Source organism: Schistocerca americana, chromosome 4 (genome assembly GCF_021461395.2).
Source record: "Schistocerca americana isolate TAMUIC-IGC-003095 chromosome 4, iqSchAmer2.1, whole genome shotgun sequence".
Lineage (NCBI taxonomy): Eukaryota > Metazoa > Arthropoda > Insecta > Orthoptera > Acrididae > Schistocerca > Schistocerca americana.
In genome coordinates, this window is record NC_060122.1 from 734117130 (window position 1) to 734133989 (window position 16860).

Here is a 16860-nt window from a genome sequence, read left to right on the forward strand (position 1 = left end):
ACACAAAAAATGTCTATATGCCCATCACATTATGTATTAACATGTGGCAGTTCCAGATGCACTTGATAATGGCTTAATATCAAGGCCGAAATCGGTTGCGTGAACTTAATATAGTCCTAAAAATGCAACTGGACCGGCTTTTCATTAATTGAATATCAGTTGCAGAATCAGCAGCGTCATCCAGATATGGAGAAACTAATAAACGTAAGATTGACAAGAGGTCTATTATATGCGTATCAGTGCTACGTACATAGTAATTAGAAAAAACGCCATGGACACTCCGTATGTAAGGAAAGGCTATGCGTTGGATTTCTCGTTCACATATGGCACTTCTACGTCGTGTAGTAGATTGGGAGTAGAGTGACTGCTACTGGGTGGTGGAGGCCGTTATGGCGCTAGTCAGCATGCCCTTGACATCCACCTGAAGTGTCCAGGGTTAGTGTGGTAGCGAGAAATACGGGGTGATTTCTGAATATAGAGGCCTACCAGGGTCTTATGGCTTACCGACGGAGACAGGGTTCAGAATGACATGAGGATAGGCAAAATATTTACCATCCAGATTTGGACAATTATGTAGGTGTGCCCTCATACCAGGTACAGCTTGGTATTTTCTCTTAATATTTCCTCTCTGCACAGCAGGTGAGGTAAGTGCAGCAAAGAGCCTGAGACATATATACACTGCCCGCGAGGTCTTGGGCTGAGGTCGCCATTTTTTGGAGTGGTGGGCTCAGACACAGGCCTCGGTTAAGAGCAAGTGACCAGCAGCAAGGCACTGAAGGAGTCTAACGTTGTATCTGGCACAGTCCTAGTGGTGGTTGTGACGCCTGACACACAGCAGGCACCGTGCATGGTCCTGACTGCCGATGAACTACTCGGCTGCCCAGTAGGTTTAAATGCAGCTTTACAGAGCTGACTATGTGGCGGGAGCTGCGTTCCGTTGACACCTGGTAACTTCTCGATATAGGCCAGTGACTGAAGTGTGGCTGTTGTTACACGGTTGTGGGTCAAACTGCAGAACCTCGCTGAAGGTTGATCAGTGTCTCAGCCATTCGGTGTACAAATGTCTGGCTGATGTCCTGCTGATGAAGCAGGTCATTTTCTGGTAACGGTAAGCGCTCAAGATTTGGCACTCTGTCTACGACACAAAGTGCTTGCGTGGTCTGTGGTGTTACACTTCCTCCCTCTTTAGGTAAATCCAGCCCCCCCCCCCCCCCCACCTAGTATTGCTGCTGGTTGAAATAGAATCACAAATACATTACAATTGTCAATGAGTTTTCCTTCGTGTGGGACCACAGTCATACAGAGTTACTTGAAAGAAATTTCCGCCATTTGACTGTAAATTGGTCATTTATTTCAGATAATCATGAATTTGGCTTTGTAGCCATTCTCAGGTGCATGTTAAATGTTACAATGGAGCCGACCTGTCTGCATGATATGTCATTGTCGAAAAAACGTATTTCTGGTCTTATAACACTAGAAATATGTGCACTCAATTCTGGCCCACAGACCAGTCACAACAGACTAAATCTCATATGTACATCAGACATATTCGAAAGCTTTTATGAACATTTATAATCATTTACTCTTGAATGGAGGCTTATTAGGTTGTGAACACTTTAAGCAGTGGCTGGAAAACTCAGATGGGCAACTAATAACACCAGACACATATTTATACGTTTGTGTACAACCATTTCTAGTGGTTCAGTCTTCTTTCTTCTGTAACTTCTGGGGTGGAGCATTAGGCAACTTTGTTCTCATTGCTTCTACTACTTGCAAAATTTCCTAGTTGCTCCTGGTTTGTCGTTGATTCGCTTCTTCTCTCACAGTTTGCGACAAAACAACAACCTGAGAGATTTCTATCAGTATAGTGCAGGAAATGTGGCCTCCACCCAACATCGTGCATCTGCTGGCGTCACACCAACTCACTGAGAAAAAACCTGTTGTAAGAAAGAATTGCTGCTGATGCCGTGAATGAAAGTGCTGAGACTAGGCAGCTGGTGAGGGAGGGATGATGATCCTCTTGGCAGGTGCCAAACGTATGGCTGCTTTGTGACAAAAAGAAGTTTGCGATTCTCCACCCAGAAAGGATGGCAAAAAACAATAAAAATTTATAATTACTTACATAATTAAAGTGAACGACTAGTAGTTAAAAATTAACTCAGAATCTTCAGCAGTTAATGAGTGAGGAAAGTTGCCCATCAGTTCTGTGGGTGCTGTGAGGGTGACCGAGAGATGATATATAGATAATTATGTTATACTGTTATAGAGGTATTTTTCTATGATGTATCCAGTCGATACCGAATAGCTAATTATATCAAGATGGCGGTTTTTGTTAAAACCAAGTCTTTCCACTAGCTTGGACACCATCATATGTGTGCAGTTGCAGGTGAAGTTGGCATTTAGTAGATGCTAGTTCCTGCCAACTTAACGTTTAACAGTAGAGTTTCCAGCACTACTGGAAAAGATAGTTATGTTGGCAGTAAGAAGCAGTGTCACTTTCGTTTTTTTTTCTTAATTGTGATTTCATTTCCCTGGCCCATATGGGTAGGGGAGGGCTGTTAGTGGCACAATACGCCACTCTTCAGCCGAATGACATGACAGCTAATAAAGAAGAAAATTATACATATAAAGGCGATAAAAAGGGGGACATAAAGCAGAGTAAGGGGAGATAATGGAGATAAAAATACACTGACATGGAGAAGTTCATGGGGGATAATTAAAGAGGTCGACATAGAGTTAAAAAAACACAGTTGGCGATTCGTAGAGCACAAAAGGGCACTGAAATCACACACACAGGTTAAAAGTTGGCCCCAGTATTAGAAACAAGCCAGAACAAGACACCTTAAAACTACTTGAAGAGATGAAGCACGCACGATGAAGTCTAAAACTGCCAGGAGGGACCTACCGAGGGAAAGGCCTGAGAGAATGGAAAAGGAGGGGAGAGCAAGGTGCAGCAGGGGAGGGGGTGGGATGAAAAGAATAGGGGCATCAGGGGCGCACCAAGAGGCAGGAGACAGGTGGGGTGGGAGATGAAGAGGGATGACAAGGCAGGAGGAAGTGCAGAGACACTTATGGGGAGCATGGGAGAGGGAGGGGGTGTAGGAGGGGAAAGCCACTCAGGAGAAGGGAGGGGGAGTAGAGGGAGCCCTGAGGAGGAGATAGGGGGAAAGTGGGGTTAGAGTTGGTATGAGGGGTAGATCATCTGGAAGTTGCCTTGGGAAGGGAGGTGGAGGGTGTGGAGATGGAGAGAGGGCATGATACAGCAGTAAAGGCGCGGCAATGGGCTGGCGGTGAAGAGGAAGGAGGGCACCACGAGGGGGGGGGGAGGGGTCGAGTCGGCAGCCAATGTACAGGGTGCAGATGTGTTCAAGGAAAAGAAGAAGGTGGGGGGAAGGGGAAGAGGTCATAGAGGATGTGCATGGGGCATGGAAGGCGGATATGGAAGGCAAGGCGGAGTGGATGGCGTTCTAGGATCTTGAGGGTGGTATAGAACCTGGGAGGGGTGGAAATCCAAGCAATGCTGGCATAATAAAGGATGGGGCTGATCAAGGATTTGATGGTGGAAGGACGCAGTCCCCATGTCCAGCCAGTCACTTTTGTCTATTAAATGTTTTATTTTGGATCAGAAGCTTGAAGAAGCATCCGAGATAAGCTGTCGAAAATACATCACGTGCATATGATTCAGGGTTTTCATCCAGGCTACATGGACTTACACCTTAGGTTCTTTCTTGAAGCGATGTTCGTAAGTGCTTAAGCCTCAGGAGCTTTTGTTCCGGTGTAACGACAAGCGCCAGCATGAAGATCAAGAACGCAAGAGCAGAGAGGGCTGTGAGACGACGTCAGCCAGTAGTACGCTGACTAGGAGGACACCACGACTGGAGAATACACGAGGAGAATAAAAGCGACGCGCCGCCTAGCACTAGAAGAGAGGCAAAAGAAATGCACTAGAAGAGTCGCATTAGAAGACGAACCGTGACTTGTGAACCATATGAACTTGTGTGTAAGTACTTGCATGGACATTGTATGTAGCGAAGGACTTTGAATATTTGCATGTCTCCAATTGCTTGTGACCCATCATGTAGAAACAGAACTTAAGTATTGTCTATTCAATTACTGTATTCAACTTCATTAATATGATTTGCTTGTATGTTGTCTAGTTATCCGAGAAAACAGCTTCCTATTCACCCTATAAGTGTCGAGCACGCAGGATCCCACAGTTTTGTGGAAGCCACCGCTTTTCGATGAGCAGACCATTTATCTTGCTGATAACTAGTCGAGGAGTACGGTGCACAAACTTGGTACAGGGAAGGATGGAGAAGGAAAGCAGCCGTGCCCTTTCGAAGGAACCATCCCGGAATTTGTCTTAAGCGCTTAGGGAAATCACGGAATACCTAAATCAGGACGGCCGGACGCGACATTGAACCGTCGTTCACCCGAATGCGAGTCCAGTGTGCTAAAAACTGCTCATTAGTCGCAACAGTTCGATTAATAGATATTACGATGACAGATAGAAAGAACGACCGCAAACGAACGAAAAAGCCATCCATGATGTCACTCAGGTAACGTTAAATGATCTTCTGACGTTAAATGATCATTTGGCAGGATCTGTCACTTGACTTGATTTTCTTGTGTATTTCAATATTTCTTGTGGGTGATATTCACGTGTTGACCAACCATTTACTGCCCGCCTAGTAACCTGTAAAAGACGAACAGTTTAACCATATTTTCACACTTATTTGATTATCACATTAAGTCGTTAAGTGACCTTAAAGAATCGGCAGGTGAGGGGCGTATTCGATATATTTGTTTATTTAAATCTGTCTGCAATTCTTGTCTATGTAGTGCTGCAAATTTCTAACCTTTCCTAAAGTTCTGTTAGCACATGATAAACACAGCAATTAATTTAAAGGGCAAGTTTAGTCATACCTCTAGGCATGAGGTGTAGTTGTTGCATGGTTCACTGTCTGGACAGGGAACTGTAAGGCTGGGTACCAATTTTAGTGATAAGCCAGTTTTAGTAAGAACAGACAGCAATTATCTTAGTCTTTCCCAGTGATTCGTTGTTATCTCGTTGAGATCGGATGTTCTGCCGAAGGTTTTTGTCTTCTCAGCACGATATTTCGACGCCGTAAGTCGATGTCTTCATCTGGTGTTCTCTGACAGCTGACCAAGATCCATATTTATGCCTGGGCAGTCGCTGGAGTTCCACCTGCCTCTGCTCCAGCTCCTCTTTAGTCCACGCCAATGACACGCACTTCTACACCGCTGCAGGTGTTCCTTATTCCACCCGCGTCCACTGTGGCCGTCTTCCACGATGGAGGCTGCCGCCTGGTGCCCCATATGTGGACTGATCCTGTCATTTACGCCTGCAGCAGTCCGGGGTTCATTACTGACCAGAGGAGGTCAAACGCCGGATTTCATGCAGTATTCTTTATTGTCGTTCCTTGTTAACAATATCAGTTTCTTCCCAAGAATTAGCAGCTTTCACTCAGTTCACTCAGTTAATATTAGGCAGAAATCCAATCTGCATTAGGATCGCACTTCCTTAACTCTCGTGTGGATTGGTGTGCAGTATACTGCTGCATCCATTTTCAAAAAGAATTCAAAAGTATAGGCAGTAATCCAAGCGCTTTGAAATCGAAACTGAAGAGTTTCCTCATGGGTCACTCCTTCTATTCTGTCGAGGAGTTCCTTGAAAAATTAGGCTGATTCCTGTGTTATATTGCTGATTGCGTTTACTTAAACTTATGGCTTGACTTTTTTAGGTTCATACAAATTTAATTTTATTTTTTATTACTTTTATATTGTAATTTCATCTACTGGCCCGTTCCATGTCTTTGGAGATTTGCTCCTCACTTTGGTTCTACGGAATTAGACGTGCAAATAAATTTATAAAATGGAGCACCAGACTGCGGTCACTGCTGCGAGAGACTGCTACAGTGGGTGCGGACGAGATATGGAACAATATTAACAACCTGAGACCTCAAGAATCGTACCTCATGGAAGTAGATCAAATACGACGTAATATGGAACTCTAGCAGCAGCGTGATATTGCACGGAGGACGTCTGCGGGTTCGGATAGAATACGGGAATACCACGAGACTGGTACTGTCGCGAGAGACTGTCACAGTGGGCACGGGCGACATATTGAACGCCGACAGCGGTGTGAGACTGCAGAGAATGTAGGTGTGGACGGGATATGGAACACCAGGATGCGGCCACCCCCACAGGAGACTGACAGAGGGCACGTGCGCAAGTGTGCCTCGAGGGAGCAGACCAAAGAGGGCAAACCCGATCAGTAGCGGATGGTAGGCGGATCTCCAGGCACCAACCAGGCATCAATATGGAACCCAGTCAGCCATGCAGCCAGTTTCAATGAGTACTTGATGAAGAAGTCGAGTTGCAGCGTCGAAATATCGTGCTTTGAAGTCATGGGCCACTAGCAGAGCATCCAGTCTGAACCAGATGACAACAGCAGACAGTTTCAGGGGCGTTCTAGCTCAGAGGTGTTCCAATGGGTTTAGGTCGAGGCTCCATTCAGTCCGGTCCACGAATGTCGTTGTCCAAAATGTTAGTCATCCACTCGAACAGAGTTGATCCTATAATGCACTTGTCGTGAAGAGGCTAAATGATCGATATGGCACTGCTCTAGGCCAGTACCAACCTCATGTTTGTTAATGTACGTTTTGTATGCCAAAACTGGAAACTTTCTGCTGCAGTCCATTTCACGAATTTTACTGTCGACAAATCGTTGCCTCAAAGATATTGCTTTATGACTGGGTGCAATGCCACTTTTATGCAAACAGTGATCGTCTTAGAGGTTTTCCTCTACTGTGCACAGTATACAATTCTGTAAAATGCGTTCATATCCCTCCGTATTTAGCGTTTCCTTATGCGCAATAAAGGCATCATACTTGGGCATGAATAATATTCCCATACTATTACGCTACTTCCTCTGTTCTCCACAACCCTTACGACATGCGCTGGTTGGTAATACTGTCCAAGCATTCGCTCAATTTAGACTCTTGCAACGGATTGCCAAAGTGTATATCGTAGTTCATGACTTTAAATGACTATCATCACTATCACCAGTGATTCACTATCCTGTGGCGTTGCTCTTTACACTATTTCAAGCGTCACTTAACATTGACAACAGAAAAGGGTGGCTTTGAAACTGTTCGACCGTTGTACCTAATTTCTTAACTCCATATGCACAGTCATTGTGCTAGGTGGTGCTGGTTCCTTCCACTGATTCATGATATTATTTTTACACTCTCCTCCAATACTCGACAACCCCTGTGTTTCAGTGCATGAAGTCTGCCTCTTCTTGGTTTAGATGTGGTTGTTCCTTTGCGTTTCCACTTCGCAATCACATCATCAACAGCCGTGTTGGGCAGCTTTACAAGATCTAAAATGTCCCTAGTGAACCTGTTGCTATGGTGACCAACAATGACTAGTCCATGTTCGAAGTCACTGAGCTCTCGTGACTAACTAGTTAGTCTGTTACTGTTTTGTACTGAGAATACAATACCTCACACCTGTAATTATACTATAGGGTCCGCACCTCGTGAGGTATAATGGTCAATTCCGTGATGCACAGCGGTGTCCGGATCCTTTTAGATCAGATACTGTACAAGCCTTGGTTGGTTGGTTGGTTTGTGGGGGTTAAAGGGACCAGACTGCAATGGTCATTGGTCCCTTTTTCCAAAAAACTAAAATCACCCACAGAGAATAAAAAACGAACAACAGAAAAGACGGCAGACGACACAGGACAAGAGAGACTCAGAGATCAGACAAATCAAATTAAAATCACACAGAGTGTGACGGTGGTTGGCCAACCATAGAGAAAAAAAAGGAAAAGCCAACCACCGAGACACGTATTAAAAACTGTCTAAAACTGTAGGCCAAAGGCCAGAATCAACGCAAAACTAAGCCTGCCATGGCAGTTTCATCAGTTAATAGAGCAGGGAGCGTATCAGGCAGCGCAAATGTCTTCCTGACCACAGCTAAAAGGAGGCAGGCCAACAAAATGTGGGCCACTGTCAAACCTGCCCCGCAGCGACATAGAGGAGGGTCCTCCCGACGCATTAAATAACTGTGCGTCAGCCAGGAATGGCCAATGCAGAGCCAACAAAGGACAACTGAGTCTCTGCGATTGGCTTGCACGGATGACCGCCACACAGTGGTCGTCTCCTTGACAGCATGGAGTTTATTGGGTGCGGTCAGATTGTGCCATTCAGCGTCCCATAGCGCAAAACTTTGCAGCGTAAGAAGGCTCGGAAATCAGTCTCCGGGAGGCCAACGTCCAGAGATGGTTTACTGGTGGCCTCTTTCACCAGGCGGTCAACATTTTCATTGCTGGGTATCCCAAAATGGCCGGGGGTCCACACAAAGGCCACAGAGCGGCCACAACGGGCAAGAGTATGCAGGGACTCCTGGATGGCCATCACCAGACGAGAATGAGGGAAACACTGGTCGAGAGCTAGTAAACTGCTCAGGGAATCACTACAGATAATGAAGGACTCACCAGAGCAAGAGCGGATATACTCTAGGGCACGAAAGATGGCGACCAGCTCAGCAGTGGAAACATTGCAGCCAGCCGGCAAGGAACGTTGTTCGTAGTGGTCTCCTAGAGTTAGACCATAACCAACACGATCAGCAACCATTGAAACGTCAGTGTAAACAGCGCCAGAGCCTTGATACGTGGCTAGGATGGAATAAAAGGGGCGGCGGAAGGCCTCCGGAGGGACTGAGTCCTTCGGGCCCTGTGCTAATTCGAGCCAAAGGCAAGGGTGGGGCGTACACCACGGGGGTGTACGCAGAGGGTCCCAGAAAGGAGTCGGATTAGGGAAAACCCCAAGCCCAGAGAGGAGCTCTCTGATGCGGACCGCAATCGTACAGGCCGACTGGGGCCGACGATCTGGGAGACTGACGACCGACAGCGGGAACAAAAGACGATAATTAGGATGCCCGAGCAAGCTACAAACATGCGCAGCATAAGTGGCCAGCAAAAGTTGGTGCCGTAACTGCAGTGGACGGAGACCAGCCTCCAGAAGTATGCTGTCCACAGGGCTGGTCCGGGAAGCACCAGTGGCAAGGCGTATCCTGCTCTGAAGGATTGGGTCCAGCACCCGCAATGCTGAAGGGGTGGCTGAACCATAAGCCAGGTTCCCATAATCCAGACGGGACTGGATTAACGCCTGGTAGAGCCGTAAGAGGGTAGATCGATCGGCGCCCCAGCTGGTGTGGCTCACGCATTGCAGAACATTAAGATGCCACGAACACATCTGTTTAAGTTGCCGTATATGAGGCAGCCAAGTCTACCGGGTATCAAAAACCACTCCCAAAAACCTATGTGTGTCCACCACATCAAGAAGTTCGCCGGCAAGATAAAGCCGCAGCTCCAGGTGAACAGTGCGTCGCCGGCAGAAATGCGTAACGCAGGTCTTGGCTGCCGAAAACTGGAAGCCATGCGCTACAGCCCAAGACTGCGCCTTGTGGATAGCGCCCTGTAGCTGACGTTCAGCAGCTGCAATGCCAATAGAGCTATAGTAAAGGCAGAAGACGACAGCATACAAGGACGCTGAGACAGACGTTCCCACCGCCGCAGCGAGCCCGTTAATTGCTATTAAAAACAGGCAGACACTTAAAACAGATCCTCATGGCACCCCATTTTCCTGAATTCGGGAGGAACTAAGGGAGTCCGCGACTTGCACGCGGAAGGTACGATGCGACAGAAAATTTCGGATGAAAATCGGTAGAGGATCCCGAAGACCCCAACCATGAAGCGTAGAGAGGATGTGATGACGCCATTTCGTATCGTACGCCTTCCGCATGTCGAAAAAGACAGGGACCAGGTGCTGACGGCGGGCAAAGGCTGTACGGATGGCTGACTCCAGGCCCACAAGATTGTCGGCGGCAGAGCGGCCTTTACGGAATCCACCCTGAGATGGAGCCAGGAGGCCCCGAGACTCGAGTACCCAACTCAACCACCGGCTCACCATCCATTCAAGCAACTTGCAAAGAACGTTGGTGAGGCTAATGGGGCGGTAGCTGTCCACCTCCAAATGGTTCTTCCCAGGTTTCAAAACGGGGATAACAATGCTTTCCCACCATTGCAACACAAACTCACCCTCAACCCAAATACGGTTGTAAAGGTCGAGCAGGCGTCGCTGGCAGTCCACTGAAAGGTGTTTCAGCATCCCCTGATGCGATCTGGCCTCGGAGCTGTATCAGGGCAAGCAGCTAGGGCACTGTGAAATTCCCACTCACTGAATGGAACATTGTAGGATTCAGCATGGTGAGTGCAAAATGAAAGCCTCCGACGTTCCGTCCGCTCTTTAATGGAGCGGAAGGCCAGTGGGTAATTCGCAGAAGCGGAAGTCAGAGCAAAATGCTCTGCCAAGCGGTTTGCAATTACGTCGGTGTCAGTACAAACTGCTCCATTCAGCGAGAGCGCAGGGACGCTGACAGGTGTCCGATAGCCATAGAGGCGTCTAATCTTGGCCCAGACCTGCGATGGAGACGCATGGAGGCCAATGGTGGAGACATACCGCTCCCAGCACTCCTGCTTGCGTTGGCGGATAAGGCGGTGGGCCTGTGCACGCAGCCATTTGAAGGCGATGAGGTGTTCTATGGAGGGATGTCGCTTGTGACGCTGGAGCGCCCGCTGGCGATCTTTAATAGCTTCAGCGATCTCAGGCGACCACCAAGGCACAGTCCTCCTCTGAGGGGACCCGGAAGAACGGGGAATATCAGATTCTGCAGCAGTAACGATGCTAGTGGTGACTGAGTGAACCACCGTATCAATGGCTTCATGAAAAACAGGAACAATAGCGGCAGTGGAGGAAAACAAGTCCCATTCGGCCTTATTCATAGCCCACCTGCAAGGGCGCCCAGAAGACTGACGCTGTGGCAGGGACAGAAAGATCGGAAAGTGGTCACTACCACACAGGTCGTCTTGTACACTCCATTGGACAGAAGGTAAGAGGCTAGGGCTGCAGATCGAAAGGTCGATGGCCGAGTACGTGCTGTGTGCCACACTGAAATGTGTGAAGGCACCATCATTTAAAATCGAAAGGTCTAGGTGTGTCAATACATTCTCAACGGTGGCGCCTCGACCTGTTGCCGCTGACCCACCCCACAGAGGGTTATGGGCGTTGAAGTCGCCCAGTAACAGGAAAGGCGGCGGTAGTTGCGCTATCAGCGCAGCTAGGACATGCTGCGGGACATCACCATCCGGTTGAAGATAAAGACTGCAGATGGTAACAGCCTGTGGCGTCCACACCCGAACAGCGACTGCCTCTAAAGGTGTTTGCAGAGGGACAGACTCACTGTGAAGGGAGTGAAGAATATAGATGCAGACGCCACCAGATACCCTTTCATAAGCGGCCCTGTTCCTATAATAACCCCGATAGCCACGGAGGGCAGGGGTTTGCATTGCCAGAAACCAAGTTTCTTGTAGAGCAATACAGAGGAAAGGGTGAAGGCTGATAAGTTGTCGGAGCTCAGCTAGATGGTGGAAGAAACTGCTGCAGTTCTACTGGAGGATGATATTGTCCATGGCTCAGGAAGGCGTGAACGTACTGGGGAGGCAGATTACGCCTCCTGGGCCCCTACTGCCACCGATTCACTACCCATGCAACAGCTATTCATTGCATCTGAGGGACTGGCGAGATACAGATCCTCAGCAGACACCAGAATCTCCACCTCATCCTCAGATGCAGAGTTGGAAGTTTGCGGTGAGACAGGTGCCACCGCAATGTCAGGATGCTTGGGAGCCTTTTTCTTTGACTGCTTTTCACGCTGTGCCTTTGGTGGGTCTGGCTAGGAGGGCCTCACTGGGTCAGTCTCAGGGACGGACGACGACCGTGAGGTCCTATGACCAGCGACCGGTGATTGCTTCAGAAATTTGTGGGTGTCTGCTTTGGCACTGGGCAAAGCCTGGGATGGAAGGGCCTCAAGGGACCCCTTCCTGGCGACAGTAGCCAAAGAAGTCGCACGTGTCTCTGGCTGGGAAGTGGGAACTAATGTCCCCGATGGTTGGGGTGGTGTTGCTCCTGAAGTAGATGGAGCAGGAGCAACAGGAAGTGAAGTGCCCCCCACAATCAAGGGGGCTGGTGAATTCTGACATAGCTGAGAGCCATCTGTATGTGAGGACACAGTAGAGAATCGAACCGGTGTTGCAGCTGCGGCATAGGTTGATGTTATTGGCACAGGATGTAGCCACTCATATTTCTGCCTTGCCTCGGTGTAGGTCAGGCAGTCCAGGGTCTTATATTCCATTATCTTCCTTTCTTTCTGGAAGATCCTACAGTCCGGTGAGCAGGGGGAATGGTGTTCTCTGCAGTCAACACAGATAGGAGGGGGGGGGGGGGGGGCACATGGAGTATTGGGATGAGAAGGACGTCCACAATCTCGACACGTGATGCTGGAAGTACAGCGGGATGGCATGTGCCCGAACTACCAGCATTTAAAACACCGCAGTGGAGGAGGGACATATGGCTTCACAACAAAGCGGTAAACCACCACCTTGACCTTTTAGGGTAAGACATCACCCTCGAAGGCCAAGATGAAGGCACCGGTGGCTACCTGATTATCCCTTGGACCCCGATGGACATGCTGGATGAAGTGAACACCTCGTCATTCTAGGTTGGAGTTTAGTTAATTGTGGGACTGTAGAAGGAGATCCCTGGACCATGTTGAGACTCTTATGGGGCGTGATGCTAACTGAAACATCCCCCAACTTGTCACAAGCGAGAAACCTCCGTGACTGGGCAGAGGATGCTGTTTTGATGAGCACTGAACCAGAGCGCATTTAGGACAAGCCCTCCACCTCCCCAAACTTGTCCTCTAAATGCTCCACAAAAAACTGGGGCTTGGTCGACATAAATGATTCACCATCAACGCGCGTACACACGAGGTAGCGGGGTGAATAATCTCCACTGCCTTCTTTAGCCATATGTTCCTCCCATGGAGTGGCCAGGGAGGGAAATGATCTTGGTTCGTATTTCTTGCCGTTGAGGTTAGACCTCGATCGCTTAGAGACTGCTGGTGGAGGCCCACAAGCAGGAGATGATGTACCACGCTTCATTGCGGGTCATCCGCCCTGATGCCACTCACTCTGGCCAGGGGCTCTCCCCACGGGCGCCACCCAGCCACAGCAAAGACCACCTGGCAGGATGGCTTTTGCCGGGAGTCCCGATGCCCCAGAGGGATAGGCATCTACTCCTCGGCATACGTGGGGAGTTAGCAGCTCAGGCATCAGCAGTGTGATCCCTGTGTAATCAACGGGCTACAACCAAGAGGGTACATGACGACCCCACCACAATGGACTGGCTACCGTGCTGGTTGTCGGGTGTCGAATATCCATTAATAAAAGGAGCAAAGCTGGAAGGGCACAATGGAGGGAATATAGGCTACCCAGAACACACTGCAGAGGATGTGGCCGGAAGCTCAGTGTAAGTCCAACTCCATGACATTAACGAATATGCCAGATATTAGGGCAAGATGGATATAGAATACACCACGTAAGGCGTCCTTCCCCAAATGGTACGCGCTAACGGAAAAATTTTGAAATGGAGTGGTCAAACCCCTTAGGTGACCATCACATTAAAGGCAAAAACAGTTGAGACTCCTTTTAGTCGCCTCTTACGACAGGCAGGAATACCACGGGCCTATTCTTACCCCCGAACCCACAGCGGGGTACGAGCCTTGAAGGATGGCATTAAAATACGGAATGTAAATAGGCCATCACGTTTGACGTTGCTTACAGAAACAATATTTAGCATATTGCACCAGATGCAAATGTATGTGATACGCCCTGCTAAACCTGCAGGACAGGTCAGGTAGTTGGAATTGTGGAAAGGGGCCAAAATGAGCGGCTGTCAGTTACACTCGAACACATATAACTTTATTTATTTGACCAAACATTACAGTACAAATTCTTAAACTTAGTTACCGGCTGAATACGCCACACTGTCTTATGCCTTAAGGGCACAACCACTTTAATTAAAAAACAAAAACGGCTGAAAGCCATTAACTCAAAATTCAGAGGACAAAAGAATATTTAGCAGGCAGAAGACCTCACGTTAAGTGGCTGAAGGCCCAAAAATCTAACACTTGAAAAGCAACAACCTTAATTTAAAGACAGTTGAAGGCCGATGATTTAAGACTCAAGGTAAAATTAAATAAAATAAAAACACAAGGCAGAAGACCTTATCTTAAATTAGGCTGAAGGCCCCAAAAAATCTAACACTTGACAAGTAAGGAACTTTAATTTTAAAACGGCTGAAGGCCCATGACTTAAAACACCACTAAAAACAATTGAACTGTAATTCAAAAGCATCGGCTGTGAGCCATACAAATACACACAGCAGAAAATAAGAACAGGCAGTGCAGCTAACGGCGCTCAGAAGTTTAGGGGGTCGGCCAGCACTTGAAATACTAACGTTCACTTAGGTGAGACAGGCAGTCGGCCCAACCATTCACGGTCCGACGACAACCCAACAGACAGACAGTCAACGGACAGACCGAGAAGGTAACTTGCGCTCCTCTCGACCAGCACACAACCGGGAGTTCAATGCAAACGTAAAAGGCATGGACGCCCACAACCAAGTATACATTAAGCTGTCGAACTACAGACCTTGCTGGACAGCGACAACACGGTGAGGAAAGGACACTGCCTAAATTTACGTCAACAGCCAGGGCAGGTAACCTGAAAGTAAACGGCCACAAGGCAGAAAATTCCGCTGGTGCGCTTCAATTGCAAATAACCAAATACAGTTAGACTCCACCGGACAGTGGCTAAACCTTCGCCAAATCGAACACACACGTTGTTGTTCGCGGGAATGTCCCAACAGCCAACAACAAGAACCAAATGCCACAACGTGAACAGTCTTGACTTGCTGGTAAGTTAAATCCAAACTCAACTTTCGTGTCCAGGGTCTGTGAGGCACGGACCTCGTAGGAATGGAAACAGCCCCACATACTCCGACACTGCGTAGAGACCGCCAGCGGGCCCGGCCAAACAACACCCCGCGAAGATTCCCTCGCTGCTCCACACCAACCGACCGACTGCACACACACTAGTACAGAGACAGCTCTAAAATAACTGAGCAGTCGACATCAAAAGCTACACACAATTTCAAAAACACTAGGATGAAGAACGCAACCAGTGCTAAAAGCAGTGACCGAACAATGACACGGCCGAACCACGAGTTGAGACACACACCGCCAACCCATAAGAGACTGGCGAGAAAATACACGTCGTCCGCTAAGACGACCAACCGACGATCAACCAAGACCGTCCCCAGTTCAAGTCATGTATGCTGGCGACGGTCGGGCGAGTCATGGCTATCCAAGCCTCACTTCTGCTACAACGCGACTGACTTCCACCGCGTCCGAACAGCATGATCGTCAGGTCCGAACCGCTCTGCAGGCGCGTTCCAACTCGCTGCAGATCCGAACTGCACTCCCAACACTCGACAACCGGGAAGTAATAGCAGTCAGCAAAGGTGCTGCTGCCGCTCACGGGGAGGCAAAGCAGCAACTTATTGACAACAGAAATTGAAACTAACACAACACTTGAGGCGGCAATATGGTAGAAAAACAAAAAACAAACAGGATGTCAAGTAAGAGATGGCGCGAAAACGAGCCAGGCACGGCTCAGTATGCTACAAATCTCTTATTCGCAAGTAGACAACACTGTCAAATAAAAACATAAAATTGCTGAAAGGAGATTTAGAAGCTATGATAATCAGCAAAGCCGTCGTAATTCCTTTCTGACAGTTTCCTTTGGCTATGTCATGAACTGAGAGTGGTTGCCAGGACAGGACCTGATGACTGTGGCTGGCTGATGGGAGTTTCTGGCTTGCCCACAGGTGATTTACGCGGGTGTGGCGGCTGGCTTGATGTACGGCGCCCTGTTGTCCTCCATCATGGACGGCTTCCTGGTGTCGCTCTTCATCTACATGGCAGGCCACCTGCAGCTGCTCAATCTCATGCTGCGCAGCATCAGCGGGGGTCAGGCGGAGGATGACGAAGATGAGGACTACCACGGCGAGAAGCGTCGTGACGTGGCAGCTGCTAGCCACTTTCGTCAGGAGCAGCTCATGAGATGGCGGCTTGCCCAGTGCGTCACCTACCATTGCCGTATCGACATGTAAGGAACCACGTATTGCTACAATTTTACTTCTTTGCTGCTAATTCGTTTCCTGATTTTGAACTACGCCACTAACAGTGGCGTATGACTCAATTTTATTTATTTCACAATCACTCCCATTACGACAACATAGCTATGGGCATCAGATCCTTCCAAACGATATCCTCGTTGTATCTCTTCCAGTGCTACAGAAGAATGCTGAAGATTAGATGGGTAGATCACATAACTAATGAGGAGGTATTGAATATAATTGGGGAGAAGAGGAGCTTGTGGCACAACTTGACTAGAAGAAGGGACCAGTTGGTAGGACATATTCTGAGGCATCAGGGGATCACCAACTTAGTATTGGAGGGCAGCGTGGAGGGTAAAAATCGTAGAGGGAGACCAAGAGATGAATACACTAAGCAGATTCAGAAGGATGTAGGTTGCAGTAAGTACTGGGAGATGAAGAAGCTTGCACAGGATAGAGTAGCACGGAGAGCTGCATCAAACCAGTCTCAGGACTGAAGGCAACAACAACAACAACATCTCTTCCAGTACCATATAAAAACAAACTATACTCCTTCTGGACAGCCTTGAAAGCCCCAAAGCTACTGACCGACTACCGTGTCACCCTCAGCCTATATGCATCAAATGGTTCAAATGGCTCTGAGCACTATGGGACTTAACATCTGAGGTCATCAGTCCCCTAGAACTTA

General features: G+C 48.3%; 1 protein-coding gene across 1 annotated transcript in view; it reads left to right on the forward strand.

The window, feature by feature from the left end:
• Positions 1-16166, forward strand: part of LOC124613754 — a 47021-nt gene extending 30855 nt beyond the window's left edge. Inside the window, exon 4 of the mRNA XM_047142469.1 lies at positions 15882-16166. Coding sequence (XP_046998425.1) covers positions 15882-16166 — 285 coding nt within the window. The remainder of the gene's footprint in view (positions 1-15881) is intronic.
• Positions 16167-16860: the final 694 nt, after the last annotated feature.